This window comes from Megalops cyprinoides, chromosome 4 (assembly GCF_013368585.1).
Source record: "Megalops cyprinoides isolate fMegCyp1 chromosome 4, fMegCyp1.pri, whole genome shotgun sequence".
NCBI lineage: Eukaryota > Metazoa > Chordata > Actinopteri > Elopiformes > Megalopidae > Megalops > Megalops cyprinoides.
Genome location: NC_050586.1, coordinates 5,305,001 through 5,328,069, shown reverse-complemented (window position 1 = coordinate 5,328,069; position 23,069 = coordinate 5,305,001). Strand labels below are relative to the sequence as shown.

Below are 23,069 nucleotides of genomic sequence, written 5' to 3'. Positions count from 1 at the left end.
GACAGCAAACATAATAAAGTTTGTACTACTCTGTTGAAAAGCCTCATGTTTCTGAAAATGTTTATGATCATGTCTTTGCAAATGTTTCACATTTGTGACAGTCACTGTTCAGGAGATGTGGATGAATTCTGTTGCTGGTAAAAGCAGTCAGTATTTCTGTACTCATGTGACCAGACTCATGAATACCAGACTGCATTCATATGTATGCAGGTGTTTGTCTGCATGAAGGGAAGGATCTCCATTTAAATCGATAGGCATAGTCCATTCCAAACTCCAACAAAAAGCCAATGTCAGAATTTATGTGTTCAAATACGTAAAAGAATAACTCCTGCACATGGTAGCTGTTCAGATCACTCATCACATGGATACTGCTGTACTCTCTGGTCATTATCAAACTTTGCCACACACAATGCAAATGATTCCTCTTCTCTCCAACAAACAGGATTAAGTGACATCAGACCGAAACTCAGTGTGTTTTCTTCAACTGTCATGGGGCATTCTGTTTTTCAAATGCCATGTTGAAAAAAAAGTCGTTCCTACTTCCTCTGGTCCCTTATAATGAGGAAATCTAATTCTGTCCCCAGCCTGTTAATTACATTTTTCACATTATTAGCATTTAGCAGATGCTCTTATCCAGAACGACTTCCATCAGGTACAGTTTATTTTTATTTTTTTACAATGTTATCCATTTATACAGCTGAATATACTAAGGCAATTGTGAGTTAAATACCTTGCCCAAGGGTACAGCAGCAGTGCCCCAGTGGGGAATCAAACAGGCAATCTTTTAGTTACAAGTCCAGCTCCTTAGCCACTATGCTACACTGCTGCACCATAGTGAAGCATATATCTGTTCAAATCTTCAGTGTTTTGCTGTTGGTATAGGTCATGCACATTCCCTGAGTTACCACAGTTTTAATCGAGACAGTAGAGATGGTTATGAAGGAGGTTGTTACGGTCACATTTTATAGATATGTTTTATAGATATAAATGTTTCTGTAGTGCTATCTCCTAAAAAAATGCATCAGCACATGTATTCATGCACATACAAGGACACTTACACTTGCACACACACAAAGATGTTCTTCATTTCTTATCTCCCATTTTTAATGGCATAATGTGGTGTGAGGTTACTCCCGCATGGCTGTCTCCAAGGTGATGGACCATTGGCCATGGGTGTGGTGATGGTAGCACACAGTCTCCTAGGGAACGTCACCATTGTGGGTTCTTCCAGAGGAGTACTCACGCTTCACACAATAAGCACCTCTGTTCGCAAAGTTGGAGGCCTTACTTTGTGATATCATTCAGATAGATTCATGCAAAAATGAGTCATTTGAATTCATATTTACTTTCTTTTCTTCGTGACCCTTGATTTGCATGCAATTGTGATAATGTTGAAGGACAACCCAGCCATGTGACTACGGTCAAGCACAGGCGGGTCACTGTAGTTGACTATTTCCAAACAAGTAGTCAACTCACTAGCATGAGTCTGTACCCATAATGCACTGCTCTCTGAAGGTCTCTGACCAGTCCCCTGACGATTGGATCACATACAATGTGTTCTAATGACCAGAGATGGAATATATCCCCTGATTTTCTAGGGTCTTCAGCTTTCATCATCCAGGTGCTTCCTTTTTTAATATATGGGGTAGGTTTTATAATGAATGTATACTACAGAGGAGGACCTGCTCTTTACCATACTCCTTTTCTCTGAGTCTGTTTTGCCTTCAACGGAATGAGCAGGTACATTTCACCTCAACTCTAACACCAGCACAGAAGCATCAGCAAGATTCTTGCACCTCTTTAACCTTTGACCCTTCCCACGATGTTGCATGAAGTTGGGTGCATTACGCATTTATGTGCTTCCTGTTATGTAGAGATGAGGCTGAGTCTGTCTTCATTAACCTTTCCCTATACAGGGAGGGAAAGAGCTGCATCTCTCACTCTGTGCATATCAGCACCTTACAGAGTCACGGCAAGCAACACCAGCAGAGCAAGCTGTGCTGCACAGAATCACTCTCAGAGGACATTATGGGTAACCATAATAATTACAAAGGCTTGGCCTCACAAGAACGTAGCACCCCTTTGCAACAAAAGAACAAGAATGCGTGAGCATGTGCTATACAAGTTCGGTGCATGTTTGGGTATGTCTGAGTCCTGCGAAATGAAGCTCCTTTCCTCCTGGTTTTCATGGGACTCTCTCCCCGTCTTTACTGCATGGGCCACCACTGTAGCACACATTACATTACATTACATTGCGTCATTTACCCAGAGCGACTTCCAAAAATTCTCACTGATGAAGGAGCTTCATTTTTTTGTTTCCTTACCATATTGAATTGCATTAGCTGTGTACAAATGCAATTCATGTACAAATTTGTTTTTATTTTTTGTTTATCTACAAAAGCCAGAAATAGCACCTGCCGTGACCCGGATTCGAACCGGGGTTGCTGCGGCCACAACGCAGAGTACTAACCACTGTGAGTGACACCTGTGTGTGACCCCTCAGACTGAGTCATACATGTGTGTAGCTTTTAATGTGTTATAAATACCAGGGAGGAACAGTGTAACTATCATATATGGGACAAATAAGAGAAAATGCACATGTCAGAGTGGTTTTACAAACAGCAGTGATACCTTTCCTATATTACCAAGCCACATATCTGTCAGAATCATTGAGCATTTCAAAGTGAGCATTTTTTTGTTTATGCATAAAAGCCAGAGTTAGCGTATGCCGTGACCCGGATTCGAACCGGGGTTGCTGCGGCCACAACGCAGAGTACTAACCACTATACGATCACGGCAAGCCAGCCACCACCTGTGAGTGACACCTGTGTGTGACCCCTCAGACTGAGTCATACATGTGTGTAGCTTTTAATGTGTTATAAATACCAGGGAGACACTGGAGATGTCATCAAAGGCAGAAACAATGTAACTGTCATATATGGGACAAATAAGAGAAAATGCACATCATGGGGGTTTTACATACAGCAGTGATACCTTTCCTGTATCACTGTGTGCATGTACGTATCAGAATCATCAAGTATTTCAAAAGCACAACTGACCATTTTTTCGTTTATGCATAAAAGCCAGAGTTAGCGTATGCCGTGACCCGGATTCGAACCGGGGTTGCTGCGGCCACAACGCAGAGTACTAACCACTATACGATCACGGCAAGCCACCCACCAACCCACAGAGACAGCCTCTCCCCTGTGCAGATTCACTCAGCTGGTCTGGAAGTGCTCTGGAGGGATCTGCAGTGTGGGGGTGTTGGCTTGGTGACTGATTGGGAGGGACTGTTCCATCCATGTTGCTTACTCTGATCCCCTTACCATAGCAATGCCACTGGGCTAAAGGAGCAGGACCTGGCTAACAGGAAAGGTATGAGGTAGAACTGAAGTCAATAACAATTCTGCTGTCTGAGGCAGATCCATGCAAACATAAGCTTGGGATACACAAGCACTACAGTCAGTCAAATCGTATACTCCTTCAGGTTCTACCCAAAATCTCTGATAAATGCTCTCGCTGATGGCTGCAGCCAATTCTATATGCTGAATTGGTAAAGATAGACATCAACGGCGGGTGACTACAGCCAACATGGAGGACACGGCAGTCATGGGACTATGACCAGCCACCAACAGTTTTTGGCCCACTGTTGGGTGTGTTTGTCCCCAGTTTTAGGCCATACCCCTCTTACCCCGCTGGTGACTTACAAGGGCAAACATCGTCCAAGCGGCACCAAGAAGTCTGATTCACATAAAAGTCGCGGTAGAGTAAAACGCATTGTTTGTTGACGAGTTTTAAAAAAAAAAGACCTTCAATTTCCAGCAAGAGACAAAACAATGGAAGAGACCAAAGAAGCCATGGGAGAAAATAAACAGGACAGAACTGACTCAGCATCTGGAACCAGCTCACGCCCGCAGAAATACAGCCCACGCAGTAGAGCCGGCTCTGCTGATTTTCCCAGTACCTGTCCCAGCCTAGCAGTGTTGCGATTCAACATTATCCTCCGCCGTCAGATTATCCTCACGATGCGTTTACGTAGCTGGCACAGACACACCCACAGCTGGACAACATTTACATTTACATTCATTCATTTGGCAGACACTTTTATCCAAAGTGACGTACAAGTGAGACAGAGTACAACACAAGCAAAAAGCCATATAAGGAGTCAACTATTTTAGAAGCGCTGCATGACCAAGTTTCAGTGGTTGGCCAGAGAAGGTACAATCTAGCTAGTTGAGATACGAGTGCATGAAACAATTAGATTTTAATATTTTAACAAAGTTTTTAAAGACATAAGAAATTGCTTTAGGTGGTAGTGTTCCAGATGACCAGGTGAGCGTGGAAGAGCCGTGTCTTTCAGGACAAATACTGAAGAACACATATCCACATAGCTCAGTCTTCTTTTGATATGCAAATTAAACATTTTGCACAATTATACAATCAGAACATGAAATGTAATGCATGATTCTCACATGCGATATAATTTTCTAACATGCAGTTCATTGCAATTGATAAAGATTCATACAGTCAATACAGCCCACATAGTACACGTGATGCTTCCTTACTTCAGGCCTTGACCAATAAGAATGGAGTTTCTGGTAGAGTAAATTTAATTATGTGTGATGAGAATCAGTTATGTTTTATAAAGGTGATTACTCACATTCGCTTGTCAGTGGAGTGATTTCAGAATTACCTTTCAAAGTATCATCACTAGAGGGCAACATTCTACTACCAGCCGAGTCCATATCTTGGTTTTTGAATGCAGCCACTAGATGTCAGCAGTGAGTAACTTGTGACGCACTGGAGAAATGGGTTTCCGCGTGGCTCGTGGTTGGAGATCCACAACCACTGTTCCTCTTTCTGTGTTTACCTCAAGACCGAAAAGACTTATCAGCACTGAAAATATAATCCTGAGTTTTTGTTGAACTGTCTCGATCATACCAATGACAATAATAAAACGCGTGGCATTTAAAAGTTTAGTTGAAGGGTGTTGTTGTGGTGTTTCCATATATGTATACATCCTTTCTGCTTTATACATACCGATATATATATAATTTCATATTTTAAAATATGCACATACATGACATACATGAAAACTTTACAGCCGATTCCTTTAGTTGGTTAACTTCCACTGCGACCATTGCACTTTGACTCTGATTCTATACATATGTGTTAATGAAGTCCACAGGTTTGGCTGAACCAGAGCACTCGGTGAGTAGAGCAGTGGGAATGAGGCTCTCAACATCCTCAATGATTAGGAAGCAAACTTTGCACATGAAAAATGAGAAAATGAAAAAGTCCTTTCAATGGACCAATGACCAGTTTATCTATTGAAAAAGTTGCTGAACAAGACATTTTATCTGCAGTGGTTATTTATTTAGGTGATTCAGAACATTGATCTCAGGGTTTATTTGGGATTATAAAGATAGATATCTGAGTGTAAACCTACACTGGTACAAGCGCCTGTTGGTTTTGATCTGTCGTTATGCAATGCCATGCGCGCTCTTCTGTAGAAACAGGAAATGAGCAGTTGGCGGGGGGAAGGTTGAAGCAAGCAGTTGTGGGGGAGGGGTCTGGGTAGTATGTGGAGGTTGTTTTTGCTGCTTTTAAGTTATGAAACTGAAAAACACTGTTTGGAGTTAAGCCCCCCAGGTATATAGGTCTTGGCGTACCCCTCGCTCTTAAAAAACAACTGAATTTGGCGGGGTGAGCGCTGATTGGTTCCACCTGCGGTGTGGCATCTCTGATTGGGCGGTCTGAGTTTTTAAACCTGAGCCAGCAGTTGACACTCACTTCAGTCCCCCGCCACACTGAGGAATGTCAAGCAGCCAGGTCTCCAGATACGAGACTGCAAAGCTAGAGAAAAAAAAGAAAAGAGTGAAATTGTGCTGGTCGTCCCTGCTGGAGGTCTATGGCTGGGGATACGTTACAGTCCAAGGTTCATTCATAACATCTAGCTCTCACCTATACAGTCATTATATTGTAAAACAACGGAATGTAAATTCTTTGATCAAGAATTTCACTTTCACTATTGAAATATTTCCACTCCAATTAATTTGAATTTGATGAAAAAAATCCCACAATTGTATATGGACTAAAGAACAAGATTTTATCCAGTTTTAACTTTTGTAACGCTAGTTGTAATGCTAAACTCGATCATTGCAGTGATAAGAATGTGTCTGTGGGTAAGAAGATAAAAATAGAAACATTAGTAAAAACCATAGTCATCATCTTGTGCTGCGATCTAGTCAGCATGATAATGAAGACATGCAGCTGTAGTATCTGATTAGTGTGCTGGTGAATATTTGCAAGCTCCACAGTATCACACAAGTGTCCTCTCTAGTTATGCAGAGCTGTTCGTTTGAGTTCTTCTTCTCCTGAGGATCGCTGCCATCAGCGAGGACGGCTACATCATCTTCCAGAAAAGCGTCCGCGTCAATTAGCATCAACAGCAGGGCAACTGATTCTGCCGCCAGACTGCTCAGACAGGAAGAAGGGTTTTTTTCTTTTTTTTATGGAAGATGAGCACCACACATCAAGCAGGAAGATCAATGCGAGGGCCTGAAGGTGGGGCCAAATGCAAATGTGCTCACTTCCTCCCCCTCGTCATTACATTGCATTTAGCAGACGCTCTTATCCAGAGCAACTTCCGGCACGTTATAACACAAGTGTATCCATTTCAAGCTGAACGAGCAACGGTATCAGACCAGGCTAATAACACTCCCAGACCCAGTGTGAGCATAACACTATTCAAGCCATACCACAAGTTAGCTTGTGCAACCTGACTAAACACGTGAAGCCAAGTATACTACCATACATCAGTCACTAGATCACAGAATCCAAAAAACATCACAACACATAAACATACGACATACGACACATAAAATTGACTGGAAGCACTACAAGTAGCAGGTGTTAGCAGGCAAGGATTGAGGTGGAACCGCGTCACAGTCTGTTCTATTATTCAGCACAGGCATGCTGCTTTCTGCTGCGTGATCAGATTCGTTTCTGTTCTGAGGATACGAGAGTTCTGTGCATAGTTCTCACACGTCAGGTGTGAGAGGGAGAGAGGTTGTAATGAGGCCAAACTAGGACCCTGCGAAAGCCGGACGGCGACATCAGAGCGCTGAGAGAGAAGCTCTGTGAACAAGCAGCCGAAAGCAGGCTGTCAAAGGGTTAATGAATGTGGCTCTGTAATGTGTAACACAATCTGCATTATTGATCTCTCTCTGGGGCAGCGCTGGCGTGGAGACACAGCTGCTGCTGTCCAACACAGGTCTGGTAATCCAAGCAGCGGCCTGCCACACCTACCCAAAAAGCTGCAGTGCACCAAATCCCCCCTCCCCCCCCCCCCCCCCTTCCCTTCCCTCCCTCTCCCCTGCACCCCCCTCCCCCCCCTTCTCCGTCATTTCTTGGATGCATACTCATGGCCCGGTTTCCAGAAATTACACCTTACTCCTCACACACCTGCGTGTCCAGTTGTGGTGGCTCCTAGCTTCCACATAATGACAAGGGGAAAAAAATCAGTGCTTTGTTTCAGCAGCCTGCATTTAAAATGATGTTCATGTGGTAAATGTTCAGATTATTTTCCATTTTCCCCCTTCATCCCCAAACCACCAAAGAGATAAGGAAGAACACAATATGGCTGCAGTGGTAGTGATCAAGAGCAGGGCTCGTAACCGAAAGGTTTCAGGTTCAATTCCCCACTCCTGTACCCTTGGGCAAGGTACTTAACCCAGAATTGCCTCAGTAAAAATCCACTTGTATAAATAGTTACATGTAAAGTTGTGACCTATGCAAGTCTCTCTGAACGAGAACGTCTGTTAAATGGCAGTAACGTAATATAAACCGAAGTAAAATAACAATAACAAAGGTAAAAAGATATTCTCTGCAGAGGCCCGCCCATCTTATTCCTGACCCACTTCCTATCTCTCCCGCATCCTCCGGGCTCTCTCTCCTTCTGGGCTGAATAATGCATGAGCTGCCAAGCAGCAGCCACTGCAGCAAGAACGCAGGAGCCAGCAGCTGGACAGTCCCGCTTCCCAGAGACCCCCGCTTCCCGGAGACCCCCGCTTCCCGGAGACCTGGGACACAGAGTCCCTCTGCTGTCACAACCTGCAGGGCCCCCGGGGCGTCCCGACTGGGCGGGTCCCGGCTTTGTCAGCGGCTGTGTCACGTCCCACCCCCGCTTTTGAAAAGACCCCATTACAGTAGGGATGAAATACGGCCTGTCGTTTTGTTGTCTTTTTGTCCCTCATCTTCCCTCCTTTCTTTTCCGTGTGAACCAGAGAAGGAATCTGGTGAGATATAGGCTACATGTAAGCGAGCTCAAATGCAGCTTCTACGCAGAAGAAAACCACGGGAAGTGTTGCTGAGGGATTGATATTTGCATGTCATTTACACGCCTTGCTCTGCTTCGCTTTGCTTTGTTTTGTTCAGCTATATCAGAATGAAAGACAAGGCAAGCGATTCATCCAACTTGCACACCCATTTTAATAAAAATAACACAACAGCCGGTCTCATGATTAACTTCCCTCTTCCTCTTCCTGCTTAAAGTGACTCCCATTCCTCATACTGCTACAGTCAGCTCAAATGACAGTGTTCACGGAATGAAATGAGCTTCATTTCGCACGTCGTGTTCAGATTAAAATAATGCCGGTTCATTTTGTGTGAAAAAATAAAATTGCTTTCAGGGTGCTACACAAGCGTGAAAACGCACTTTACCGCCATGTAAACTTTCCTGCCCAGCAGAGCTGATAAGGAGTGTAGGTGCAACTGCGTGCGTAGCATTTCACTCAGTTTCAAGCAGGTTGACCCAGTTTGAGCGAGCACTTCTGCTATGCTCATTATACAAGGACAAAAACAGCATGCCAGTGTGCTATGTGCACATGTAAGAAGTGACCTTTGTTTTCACATACAAGTCTGACCCCTCAGTACGGGAATAACACGAATCTCCGCACAACTGTTTTTCCAGTTCCCGTGCAAAGGGAACATACCTGTTCAACCAAAGAGTGGTGGAGTGACATTGTACAATCTGAGCATGTGTGCAGTGCATGTGAGAACCGCTGAACAGGTATGCTCAGACTGTACAATGTAGCTCCACTCTTTGCGGTTGACATGACAATCAAACCGTTTCTGCCCCCTAAAGGCAATCATTTTGTTTCGTTCAGAGCTGTCCAACAATTTTCTCAGCTTTCTTTTTCACAGCCTGACAGACAAACAAACAAGTATAATCTACCATCGAGTCTGTGCTTAGCGTCTGCTTTCTTCACACCCACTGGAGGTAACAATCGGACTCCAGTGACACTGTGGTTCAACCACGGTCGGAATTTGTCACGCGACCGCACGAACACCCACTTCACCCAGTTCTGACCGCTGGGGGTCTCCCCCCTCTGACGCATAGCTTCCCCCCCCTCGTTCGGCCAGCCTGTAACAGCTGTGTCTGTACCGGAGATGCTCTGTCATTCCCACAGCATTCCCCACCGACAAACAGACGCGCTATTAATACCCCCCCCTCCCTGCCCTCATTCCAGCAGCCTCTCCGCTCCAAACGCCCGATATGCAAAGTCCCTGCGCGTGTGCTCGGCTCTGCTTTGCATGCGGTCGCTTCGGCATTCCAACGGCATTGCCGATAAAGTGGCCGGCGCAGTGCAGTCCTCGCAGGTCAGGATCGGTGTGGGTCGACTGATAATACACCCACACTCCCAATAGTAATGCAGAGTGCCTGCAGTAACAGAGGAAAATGGATATGTGCTCTTTAATGTTTTTTTTTATTATGTTTTAAGGTCGGGGTATTTATTTCGCTTGGGGAAGAGGCAGGGGGGTTAATGTTGGTATGATAATAGGCTTAGACACCACCTGACTGGCAGAGACAGCATGATTTGTGTATCCTCATGGCACCGTGGCACTAATGTTTCATCAGCGTTTCTGCGTTTGCTGGGGCCAATGACTGAGCAAAGGTGCCGTCACACAATCTGTTGTATAAACCATTACACAGACTAGCGTTTTAATTCTCATAGGCAACTGAAGGTGCTGGAAATTCTCTCCTAACCTCATCCTCCTCCCCTCCTTCCTACTTCACCTACCCTCCCCCCATTTCCCTTTCCTGACCTTTGTGTTCCTGTGTAGATTTAGTAGATTTAGACCTTGTGACACAGATAGTTGCTTCGGCAACAGAAAGTCTGCACTTGATCTTAACATACCAAGGGGGTCTCTGGGGGAAGGTCACTAACGCTGCAAGACCAGGCTTTGAGACTCCAAATTACGTTAATGTCCTGACTGTCCCTGAAAGAGAATAATTCAGTTTGCAAGATACAGTTTCATTTCAGTAATGATGAAGCGTTAATTTAAACACAAAGGGAATGGTCAAATTCAGTATTCAGATAATTTACCATTCACAGGCACCTGATAATCAGAGGGGAAAAAAATACAATTCAGCATGGTGCTAAATAGTTTTTTTTAGCTTTCTATATACCTTCCAGTTAAAGTGCATAGTGACGGACCTTTAGCATGCATTCTGTGATACCCAGAGGACTGCCTTCCTTCCATCTGCCCATCTGAGTGCATGATGCTAAATTATTCTAAAATGACCATTAACCCTGGCAGTGTCATAGGATGTGAGCTCACCCATTAGAGTGCAAATTTGGTAGGCCATTAAGAGAGAGCTCTTAGCTTCGTTTCAGCACTAAAGCCCTGGGCAGAATTTGCTGATTCACCACTACGGGGATGGGATTGCTTTGTGGTTTGCCAGAGAGTATCGGCCTTGCAGAGTATGGTCTGCTTTTACAGGGATGAATATTGCTGGCACCACTGGTGCCCTGTAAGGGCAAGGCAAAAGCAAAGTACAAAAAACAGCTCGCTAACATTTCCACCAACTAAACAAAAGATTCAGTGAGCGTTATATCAGCTCAGAGCAGTTTCTAAAATAGCCTTGTTACCTTAAAAACCACAATAATGAATGTCAGGTTAGGTAGCGCTCGCATGGAACAGGTTTTCAAACATTTCCTTAACATGGTCTCACCTCTCAGGGATGTTCCCCCAGAGAACTGCACTGGCCATTTTTCTTACTGTTTTCCAGCACATCAGAGAAGATCCCCTGGGGTTTTTGGGTTGGCCTCCCGCCATTTTGTGACAATCATCCGCACAGCATCCATTTTGTTCACGGGGAAAACATACTGAGGATGCACACACACAAAAAGCACATGCCCCATCTGTAAACACATTCTAAACACTTTTTAAAAAAAAAAAACAAACAAACAGTGCGATAAACTATATTGCAGAACTGAACAGCACACATTGTGAGCCAGCAGCTGTACTGCTTGATTGATGTTTATCTATTTCTGTTTTATTTATATATTTCTATTTCACTTCTATCTGAATGACTGAATACTAAGTTGCAACTCAGAATATGAGTGTATCAATGTGTTCTGCGATGAAAGCCGTGTGTAGAAACTTCTATCCCTTCACAGAAGAAATGCCCATTTGGAGGAAAGTGTTATTCCAGGCCATTGGAGGTCATCTGGATTGAGATATCAGGGGGTATCAGAAAAAATACCCCAGGGATATGTGGAAAAACTAGCCCAGTGTGAATAATGGTTTATTATAATTATCCTTCCCTCTTTTCTTCCTTTGTCCAGCCATTTCCTGATTTTCACCTTTGACCTCCGAAGACATTTTCTCCCAACAGAGCATTGTGACATCTCAACCCCTGTCCTAAACTCTAACAATTTAACAGTCTGACAACCGGGGAGATCTTGTGAAACTACCGAAAACAGCAACAACGTTGCAGTCTAAACATGAAAGTGTTCTGAAGCTGATTCAGTGTATTCTACGAGGAAGGAAGTAGCGGCTTGACATTAAGAACTGAGTGATGTCACAACCAGCGCTGAGTTAATGATACACAGACGAGAAAAACTGAAACAATTTGTAGCACGTAGGCAGCGGCGATTCTCATTTTGAAAAGGCTACTACGACGTAGTCGTAAATATAAATTGTCTTCCTTGCCCTCAACTAATACAGTGCATGTTTCTCTCCATGCAACTGGAGCAATATATATCCTCATCACTAAAAACAAAATATATCGACCCAACAACCCTGAGCACAAGACAGTTTTGGGTAGCCCCTAATCGACATACAACAGCGCCGTGCCTTTATTTAAAATTCGTGGCGGATAAAGCCGATTGCACCACCTTCTCCTTTTTTACCTTTTTTTTCAAATGCATCTCCCTCCACAGCATTATATGTAAATGTAAATTATAGACGAAGAACACTGACGGTAGACAACTAACAATGAGGCACATGGCCATTGAATTAACCTGCTTGCTTTTCATTTAACGCTATATTCCCATTGATGGTGGTGTTCGTGCAAGACGCCAGTTAATCGTGTCAAAACAACAACAAAATTTACTGTTTATGTATGTGACACAATATTAATTGCGAAGACAACCGTGGCATTTCCGTCGTTCACAGTGAGGCTGACGTCGGACACCTTTACTGCGATGCGTTCAAAATGACGGACGGCGCAAAGCAGGTTCACGAATTCAAAGTTCCGATTGGTCCAACAGCCGGTTTTGAAACGCCAGCCAATTGTTGCCCGAGAGTTTGAGGGAGGTCTCAGAGCGCAGGCACACTGACGGAGCCAACCCCATATAAAACCAGGAAGTCCCTCCGTACATATCCATTCTCAGGAAGGAAGCGAGCACACGGTGAAAGGATTTGTTGTAATCGAGAAGCTACCCAGAAATTAAAAATGAGGGAAATTGTACATCTCCAAGCCGGGCAATGCGGTAATCAGATTGGAGCAAAGGTTGGTATTTTGAAATATATATTCCTTTGCCTACGCTTTTGAGGTTTTTCGCTCTTATGCATTTATCCAACGAACAATAACTGTTTGTTCACATTTAAGATGTGTAGTAAAGATAATATTTTTCAGTACTATTGTGAATAATAAGTGTGCAATTTATTTTAGTCGGATGTTTTAATTAGAAAGTATGATGGGTAAGTGTAGTGGTAAAACAGGACTTTGATCCGGCTCACCGGCTTTAATACTCAGTGGAAATGAGGTACTTCTCCCAAGATGGCATTCAAGCAAATGGCATCTCAGAAATACATTTGAGAGCTTGAAAATGAGAAATACATTTGAAAAGCTGGTGCGTACCGTCTTAGTCGGATGGATCCTTTAAATCAATATTTTCAGGGTGGGTTGCTGCTGCATTGCGGGGAAAGGGGGCGTAGCTGTGTATTAAAATTTATCAAAATACTTGGTATGAAGCGTAGATTTCTTCAAGTTAATATTTTATGCAAAATCTTGTTTAGCATTGCTCGCTAACCCGGGCCAGTCGTGCAGGCTGCTTACGGGCCCGGGATGCGGAGCACGCGCTCCGCAGTGCACGGCGCCTGGCGCGCGGTAAAGGCTGCAGTGACGTGTTCAACTTTCAAAAGCTGCAGCCGATGGACTCCAGCCAATCGCTGATTAGGGCGCGCGCCACCCGGTGACGGAGCGCGGGACGGGGGTTTTGCTCTTTCAAATTTTGCTTTCACTGACGGCCAATTTGATTCGAAAACTCATCACGTTTGTCAAAACGATTAAATTGGAGAAGTCTAATCAAGATAAAAAAAAAACTAGTTTTGTCTTCAGGGATGGATTTCCAATCCAGCTGAGATTGTGCACGTGCGGTTGAAATGTGTAGTATAGAGATATGAGAATATTGCCATCTGTTGGCTGCAACGTGACATGCAAATGCCTAGGACAAGAATACAGTTATACGTTACATTGTCATTTAGTAGACGCTCATATCTATTATTTAGACAGTTAGATATTCTCCGTTAGGTACCTTGCCCAAGTGTATGAGCCCTTCTCCTTACCACTATGCTACACTGCCGCCCTCTACAAAACATTGCGATCTAAAGGCACCAAATGAACAGTAAGATTACAGAAATGGAAAAATAACCATTATATTTTTGTTTTAGTTTTGGGAGGTGATCAGTGACGAACACGGCATTGACCCCACTGGCACTTACCACGGTGACAGTGACCTCCAGCTGGAGAGAATCAACGTTTATTATAATGAAGCCTCTGGTGAGTTTAAGTGCTAAAGGTCATTCTTTTCCCTCCATTTTTTTTAAATGAAGGAAATGTTTGGTTTTTGTGGAAGCTGTGTTATGACCCTAATTTCTGTCCTGTATTCATTAGGTGGCAAATACGTCCCCCGTGCTGTGCTGGTGGATCTGGAGCCTGGCACAATGGACTCCGTCAGATCTGGTCCCTTTGGGCAGGTCTTCAGACCAGACAACTTTGTCTTTGGTAAGTGATAGTTTGCTTGACAGCTTGATTAAATTTCAGTTGTCATCCATAGTTAAAATGTGGTTCAGCTTTGCTCAACTGCTCCACCACCTGAGCGCAGGGGGTACTGCAGCTACTTAATTTCTGATGCATTCATGCGTAGTGGTGTCAGTGCGGCCACTGAATGTGAGGAGGAGATTTGATAAGGGTCCAAACTGCCTGAAACTGTTAATGTTCCTGTTTGAGCTGTGTTCATAGCACAAAATGCAGCCTTTGCTTAACGGGAGATGTTGTTCTTTGCTCCCTCAGCTCACCCTCAACACCCAGTGGTGTGATGGTACAGTGAGGGAAAAATAGATTTTTCACAATGACTGTGCTGATGTCAGATTGGCTCACGCTTGGCTTGTGACCTACAGGTCAGAGCGGCGCCGGGAACAACTGGGCCAAGGGCCACTACACCGAGGGGGCTGAGCTGGTGGACTCGGTGCTGGATGTGGTGAGGAAGGAGGCTGAGAGCTGCGACTGCCTGCAGGGCTTCCAGCTCACCCACTCCCTGGGCGGGGGCACGGGGTCTGGCATGGGCACCCTGCTCATCAGCAAGATCCGGGAGGAGTACCCTGACCGCATCATGAACACCTTCAGCGTGGTGCCCTCGCCCAAAGTCTCAGACACTGTAGTGGAGCCCTACAACGCCACGCTGTCCGTACACCAGCTGGTGGAGAACACGGACGAGACCTACTGCATCGACAACGAGGCGCTCTACGACATCTGCTTCCGCACGCTCAAGCTCACCACACCGTCCTATGGCGACCTCAACCACCTGGTGTCCGCCACCATGAGCGGGGTGACCACCTGCCTGCGCTTCCCCGGCCAGCTCAACGCTGACCTGCGCAAACTGGCCGTGAACATGGTGCCCTTCCCCCGTCTGCACTTCTTCATGCCGGGCTTCGCCCCCCTCACCAGCAGGGGGAGCCAGCAGTACCGCTCCCTCACCGTGCCCGAGCTCACCCAGCAGATGTTCGACTCCAAGAACATGATGGCTGCCTGCGACCCCCGCCACGGCCGCTACCTGACGGTGGCCGCCATCTTCCGCGGGCGGATGTCGATGAAGGAGGTGGACGAGCAGATGCTGAACGTGCAGAACAAGAACAGCAGCTACTTTGTGGAGTGGATCCCCAACAACGTCAAGACCGCCGTCTGCGACATCCCGCCCCGCGGCCTCAAGATGGCTGCCACCTTCATCGGCAACAGCACTGCCATCCAGGAGCTGTTCAAGCGCATCTCCGAGCAGTTCACCGCCATGTTCCGCCGCAAGGCCTTCCTCCACTGGTACACCGGAGAGGGCATGGACGAGATGGAGTTCACCGAGGCCGAGAGCAACATGAACGACCTGGTGTCCGAGTACCAGCAGTACCAGGATGCCACTGCCGAGGAGGAGGGCGAGTTTGAGGAGGAGGGAGAAGAGGAGGTGGCCTAAACTTCCGTGCTGTGTGTAAATTATGTATGGAGTTGTAAAATTTCACTGATGCCAAATTTCTTTTAACTGTGTTCACTGTGTGCTATCATGTCTGTCGTTTCCTTTTCTTAAAAGCTTCAAAATTAATAAACCCCTTTTTTTTGTAAACCTGTTTCTTGTATTTTTTTTTTAATCAGAATATCCATAAGACTGTCCATGCAACAGAAGAACTGGATTTAGGTTTAGAAGTGGTTTGTCAGTTCCTCTTAATCTCAGTTTATGGCAATTAAGATCTTTTATTTGCATCCCCTAAATTTGATGCCTTTAATCTTGGTGGCTAGATATCAGGGCAGTTAAGTTTAAGCAAAATGGTGTTATTTGTAAATCAAGCTTGTGTGAGATACAAATATAAGAAACATGTATGTCTGAGACCAAATGAATCGTAAACACTCAAATCTGAAAAAGGAAACGCGTTATAAATGACTTGAATAAAACTTGACCAAGATCATGAGAAGTATGGTTCTTCATAGATTTAATGGGTATATCTGTCCATGAGCAAGTGTAGTAACTACAGTTGCATAACCTACAGATCATCCAGGTCCATTAGATGAGTCACTGGGTGGTTCAAGGGTTAAATTGAAGTGACTTAATTCTGAACATCAATTCCATGAATGAAACTTTCACCAGCATGATTTAATGAACACTGAAGAGGGTATTTATAATTAAATCTAATGTGGCACCCGCAAGCCATACTTGTTCAACATGTAGCTATTTCTGCTTGAATGAAGAACATCAGTGATCTGAAAGGAGAAATGCAGCGAGGTGCTGGCTAAAATGTATACCGAGAGGAATCCTGGTATGCAGATAAAAGTGGCCGACTTGATCTTTACCTCCTGCTTCACGCCGGTCGGCTGTTTCTCCAGAGCTCGGTGCCTCGGCAGGCCGAGCAGTTATTCCTGGTTCCTGATCCCTGCAGCTGCTTCTGTGGCAGTGATGGGAACAGCTGACCAGACTGTACCACATGAACCTGACAGCTGATTGTGAGGGGGATGCTGGAGAGATAACCTTTTACAGCGGCCCTGGTGACTGTGAACCGCATACAGTGTGATCATGTGACGGGGGCACAGCGTGTCACAGGGGAAGTGGCAGCTTGGTGCCGTAACCTCCGCCTGTTTGGGGTGCGGAGGAGGGGAGAAGAGTTGCAGCTGCAATATTACATTATTCATTAAGCACACAGCCTTATCCCTCATCCGGATGGAATGACGTAGTTTAAATTTAGCATGTTACCCATTCAACACGATGGTCATTTCCTGAAGGAGGTCAGCTTTAGTGCCTTGCTCAAGGGAATGACTGCGGTGCCTCATTTTGGGTGTGGTTCTGCCACCCATAGGTTACAGGCCACCACTACTGTAAGCCAGAGTACCGAGTTCCGAACTCAGCAGGTGCACCGAGACAGGTACCTCCCTTAGCAAATGAGTATGTTTAACAAATATGGTTTATAGAATGTGAGTTCTGGCTTTCCTTGAACAAATTAGACAACTTCTGCCTCAGACTTTTGACATTAAATATCAGTGAACAATACACACTCCTGACCAGACCAGAACCTGCCACAGGGTCCTGCACAGACGCATTTAAAACAGAAGTTTTCAGAATGATTATTTTAATAGGCACTGTAATGACATGACACTGTAACAATTCTTTAAATGAAGGCGATGAAGATTGCAACAGATGACAAAGAACAGGAGAGGTCCAAGAATAATTTGCTGTTTATAATTGTTTATTATTATTTATTATTAATACTTAATATACTTCATAGTGTCTGTCTGAGCGTGAATGGAGAATTGCTGCCCTCATGTGGCAAGCTTGCCTCCTGTAGAAAGTGCTGTTTTAAAGGGGTTCTGCTCTAGCTGATTAAAAAAAAACCTAACTATATTCTCCCCTTTCCTTGGTTCAGCACACCATATTGATAGCCAGCAGTGTTCAGCCAATGATTTGTCCAGCTGTGGTTGTGAACTGGCTCCAGAAAAGGGACGGCTGGAAGAGATTTTGAAAGTGTCTCATCCCCACCAGCAGGTGGTGCTGTGGTCTACGCAGCCCTGCGTTTCCACAGGAAGTAGGAGACGATGCTGGCGGCCAGGACCAGCAGAGTCCAGCAGCACACCTTCTTCACCTGCTGTTCCAGGTCCTGCTTCTTGCTGAAGCGAGTCACAAAGCCAGACTGAGAGAAACACACACAGGGACAAGGCAAAGGAGAGCTTCATTACAGAGGCAATGGAGTCCATGCAAACACTTCACACTCAGCTCAGCACAGCTGATGGCTGTTGTCTTTCTCAACACATGAAGCTGGAATTCAGTTATAGGCTGTGTCAGCATGGCAGGAGCTGAAGTGAGGAGACGCCGAGAGGAAAAAAATGCAGAGAGGGAAAAGACTCACCCATCCCCCCTTGTCCCTGAGCTCCGGGCAGATCACCCTCTCCACGTACTCCCCGACGCACTCCTTCAGCTGCGGCAGGGCTCCCAGCATGCCCTTCTCCTGGCAGTGCAGCGCCATCTGCCCCGCCAGCACGTACACGGACAGCACGGCGCTCCAGGCCAGGTCCCGCCGCCGGCTCCCCGGGGCGCGGCCGAAGTGCTCGTCCAGGATGGCCAGCAGCATGGGGCAGGCGGATCGCTCGGTCACGTCGCGGAAGACGCGGGGCCAGCGGCGGAAGAAGATGGGGAACTTGACCAGGAGCTCGTCTCCGGCGTGGCGAAGGGCGGCGGTGGCCGGCGTTGGGGCGGGGGGCACGGGCGACCCCGCCGCCGCCGTCACATAGTCGATGTAGTCGTACGCCATCAGGAAGGCCTCCCGCACCAGCGGGTCAGGGCTGTGCAGGCCAGTGGCCCCGCCCGCCACTTCCTCCTGCCTGCCCATGGACCTCCTGTCACCCTGTGAGAGAGCTGGAGCTCTCCAAACGGCACCTCACATCGGAGTGTCCGTCCGCGTCCTCGACCCAAAAGAGCCTGTCGCAGCCCGCGGTCACTTAACACACCCTGTTCTGCGAGGGTAGAGGTGGACACAGGTACCGCTGTAGGAGGGTGGTGCACCTGAAAAAAGGAGGCAGGTGGGAACTGAAGTCTGTCCTGTGCTGCCCCACAGTGGGTTAAATCTGAGTCACAGAGTTACTCTAGTGTTATATTCGCTCAGCATGTCAACATAACACCAGCCGTCGCCTCAGCTAAGCAACCAGGATCACATGCTACTGAGGGAAGGGGGGTGGGGGGGGCTTAATGCTTGTTTATCTTCACAGGCCTGGCATCTGAGCACGCCAGTGGAGCAAGCAGACCCTAGCGGAGACGAGCGGGGTGAGGGCAGGGCAAACGCAGGCGTTTTATGACTCACCTCCTTCCGGACGGGAAACGCGCGCGCTGCAGACGCTCCGGTGGCGGCGGATCAGAAGGACTCAGGTGGCGCGGCTCGTCGGGCTGCGGGAAACTCGTCGAGTCCTGCGGCCCGCTCTGGCCGGGGGGCTAATTTTAGCGCCCTCACTGGAAAACCGACACCGGATTCCTGCTCCCTGCGCGCACGCGCCAACGCTGCTACCCTGCACAGCGGCACTGCAGCCAAACGCAGGCCAGAGCTGATCACAGCTGGAAGAGGGGATACCAGCCTTTAGAATTCACAAAGCCGCACCAACGGCCAGCAAGTGCGGCAAGTGCTAAGGAGCAGGGCTTATAACTGAAAGGTTGCTGGTTCGATTCCCTGCTGTTGTACCCTTGGGTTAAGGTACTTATCCCTTAGTTGCCTCAGTAAATACCCGGCTACATCAATGGATGACATGTAAAACTGTAATGTGTGCAGCTGTTGCTAAATGACAAAAACGTAAATGTGACACAGGACTGCATGGCCTTCATGTGCACCAGTACTCACTTGTCCTGTCATCACAGAATTTTACCGTTTTCATTTTCTGAGTGATGAAAAGAAATGCAAGTTAGTACAATACTGCAGACATTTTCAGCACATTTTTCATACTTATGTTTACTCAAGAGAGAGCTGAAATAAACACCCTTGTAACATATCCATTAATCATGGCCATGAAAATATTCATTGAAAAAAAAGAAAAGATCTGCGTGTAAATGCTGAATTTCAAGTTTTGTAAGTTTTGTAATGATTTTGTCACATCTCAGGGCTGTTTTTTTGTTTTCGTCTTTGACTAGTTCATAGCGTTATTCGGTAATCCTGCGATTTGGAGCTGTGTTAGCGGATGGCCACTGGAGGGCAGAGTGGTTAAGCAGAAGAAGGCAGTTGCAGAAATCAGGAGACACACCAGTCAGCTCTGTCCAACTGCTCCCTCTCTCCCTTTTCAAGATTTCAATGCAACCTCTATGGTGCTTCCTTCTTAAATTTGAGTAAAAAATGTGAGCAAATATAACAATTTTTTTCTATTCTTACACAGTATGATTTGTTACTATCAGTCACTGCTAAATGTGTAATTATATATAAGGATCTGCAATAAAAGGTATCTGAATTGATCACTTAAAGTCAGGGACGAAGTATCAGAGCAGTTGGATTGAATGCCTTAAAGGTTTTCCTGACATTACAGTGCAATCGCTTGCTTGGCAGGATTGTCAGAGCAGGGTGGAGTTGGCTTTAACTGCGGACGAGGAGATCAGCTCGATAAAAACACGCCATCTCCAGTGCAGACACTTCTAATCAATGATGCCACAGACTGTGAGTGCCGTGAAGGTGCACAGCTTTGGGCCGGGTGAAAAGAACCGGCCGATTCCTGCTCCAAACAAATGCATGTGTTCTACAAAGCAGAAACCATGTGTACCAGACCTCTCGAATTTTTCCCTTCATAGTTTCCAATTGATTTAAGTCTGTTCATTGTTGAGTTTTCCCTCCACACATGCCAGACTTCAGTAAACAATGGACAACATCCACATCAAATCTGTTACCGTCTTGGCTTTGTTTATCAATATTGATATACACATTATTACATTTCTTGAGAAAGTAAGATTTGCCATAACGAGAACACATACGCAGATGAAATTAAATCGTCCTCACATGCCACGCAAATACAATGTCATGGTATTTTGGTTTTCCGGGGGGGACCTGAGAAGAAAAGAGGTTCCCACAAGAAGCAGAAGGAGCAGAGTTTTCTCTGCTCCTTGTGGTTCTCTCAGCTGTTGTTCCCACCCTCTTTTCACACAGAGACTGACTGCTGAATGAGCCTCAGGCAGTTGCCAGCATCCTTCTCTGTCAGCTCTATTTCGTTCTTTTTTTTTTTTGAGGTCTTGTCTGCATGTGCCTTGTCTCTCCAGGGGTGACCACACGACCTTGCGCTGTCCCGTCTGACAGTTCGCGTCCGGCTGACGTCACAAATTTGTCTTTGATTTACGACACGCACACCCCGCGGAGGCCTGTCCCACCAGCACTTCAGGGTGATCAGTCATAAATGCCGATACAGTTATAGAAATCTGTGAATGAACTGCAACATATTGTTTTTATAATGTGATATATGTATATTGCAGAAAGGCAAACATGGAATGGTGACGTTGTAGCTGGTTATAAGAGCTTGTCTGCAACTGCAAATCTTATTAACAAGCTGGCCAGTTACAACAAAAGCACGTCTGTGTTCGGCCATGCTTCCCCTCTGTAGAAATGCCTTGGATAACAAGCTTACGCTGTTATTCTAGCTAGCTAATGTTATTATAAACTATGCAGTACAGTAATTATTTGTGCTGCTTTTTTGATTAATTTGAATATACATTAAGCAGTGTAAAAACATGAGTCTTTGACTTATGGAAAAGTAGTAGCTATTATCTCGTATTTTCTCTGTGTGTCAGTATATTTAGAATGGAAATGATGTTATTACAGGGCTGAAGTACTCTACGGGGATTTATGATTCAGAAGTGATGCATTTAATTCCATTTCAGTCTGTGCCTTCATGAACCGTTCTCATTTTAAACAGAAACATCACATTCACTCAACATCAAGCCTGAGGCAATCACTATTGCACCAAAAATCCAACAGCAAAACATAGTAGGTGCATGCTTCAAGTAATGCTTGAGGAAAAATACTAGAGATTTTTTTATGATTAGAAAGATTATGATTAGGACTTTGAAAAAATCTGTTTAAATTCGAACACCTTCATACCTTCTATGTAGCAAGGTATATCTCATTCAAAAGAAGTGAATTTTAAAAAGATGCCATTGGACTGATGGTGGTGAGAAGTTAAAAGACTGAATGCAGCTTGGACTAAAATTAAAATGACCTGAATATTAACTAAACATGAAATAAGCAAAATAAAATAAATAAATATAAAAACATGAAATAAAGCAAAACTAGTGGCTTATACATAATTATTTATTATGAAATAAAATAGATAGATTTGGTCTTCACAATGTAAACGATTTCTTTCTCCTATGTAGCACAATGCTGCAGGATAAATGACCTACAAATGTGAATTCGGTTTTCCAAAAATTGATCTATTGAACAAATAAAAAAAGGGAAGAGCTCAGCCGTCTGCCTGTGCTAGTCATAAATGTCCTTGTTTGCGAAGAGGAAAGCTCATAAAAGTGATCTTTTTAAAAGAGAAATGCACGCTTGCAAATCCCTTGTTCCAAATATTAGCGTTGAGATGTTATTTTTCCAGTCCATTTGGCAGTGTAAGACCCCCGTCCCCCCACTGTGGTGGTGGAGAGGCTGAGAGGGGTTTGGGCCAGGAGCCAGGCCATAACCCTACCCCCGTGTGGTGTGGGGGGTGCCCCGGGTTCAGAGGTTAAGCTACGGTGCATTAGCAGAACAGGGGCGCTAATCCCTGTGTTTAACATCACCGGGCGCAGACACACCGCCGGCGCTCCACACCGCAACCTCAGGGCCCATCTTAAAGGGCTGGTGTTTCCCCAGCCGCGCCAAAAACTCCATCAGGCCGGTGCGCGCGTGGGCTGTGTCGGTCACCACCGTGTCTGGAGTTCATGCGGTCCAGCCTGAGACAGTGATTGCAGAGAGGACAGAGACACCCACACGCTACCCTGTGAAGCACCGATCACCGTCTGAAAAGGCTAAATTCATTTTACTTCACTGTTTTTCATCTCCATGCAAAGTGAAAACAGTACATGTTTACAGTCAGGCATTTTTGCAGATGGTCTTATTCATTGCATTACATTATTGTCATTTAGCAGACAGCTCTTTTCTGGAGTGACTTACATAGGTTGCAATTTAACACTTTATGCATTTATACAGCTGGATACTTACTTACAATCCTGGGCTAAGTACTTTGCCGAAGCGTCCAGCAGCAGAGACCCAGCAGGGAAACGAACCAGCAACCTTTAGGTTCCAAGTCCTGC

The 23,069-nt window shown here is 45.5% G+C and overlaps 2 protein-coding genes and 2 non-coding genes across 4 annotated transcripts; 1 reads left to right on the top strand and 3 right to left on the bottom strand.

Annotated features, from left to right (window-relative positions):
- Positions 1-2,726: 2,726 nt before the first annotated feature.
- Positions 2,727-2,798, bottom strand: trnah-gug. The gene has a single exon. It is a non-coding gene; the product is annotated as a tRNA-His (tRNA).
- A 299-nt stretch (positions 2,799-3,097) lies between these two features.
- trnah-gug lies at positions 3,098-3,169 on the bottom strand. The gene has a single exon. It is a non-coding gene; the product is annotated as a tRNA-His (tRNA).
- Positions 3,170-12,689: 9,520 nt separating this feature from the next.
- Positions 12,690-15,911, top strand: tubb2b (tubulin, beta 2b). Its single transcript, XM_036526084.1, has 4 exons — positions 12,690-12,805; positions 13,969-14,077; positions 14,192-14,302; positions 14,698-15,911. Exons 1-4 carry the CDS (start codon positions 12,749-12,751, stop codon positions 15,756-15,758), a joined length of 1,338 nt encoding a protein of 445 aa, XP_036381977.1. The 5' UTR covers positions 12,690-12,748; the 3' UTR covers positions 15,759-15,911.
- Positions 15,912-17,412: 1,501 nt separating this feature from the next.
- Positions 17,413-19,468, bottom strand: bcl2l16 (BCL2 like 16). Its single transcript, XM_036527954.1, has 3 exons — positions 19,120-19,468; positions 18,172-18,824; positions 17,413-17,955 (listed from the first exon to the last, which is right to left on the bottom strand). Exons 2-3 carry the CDS (start codon positions 18,649-18,651, stop codon positions 17,824-17,826), a joined length of 612 nt encoding a protein of 203 aa, XP_036383847.1. The 5' UTR covers positions 18,652-18,824; positions 19,120-19,468; the 3' UTR covers positions 17,413-17,823.
- Positions 19,469-23,069: the final 3,601 nt, after the last annotated feature.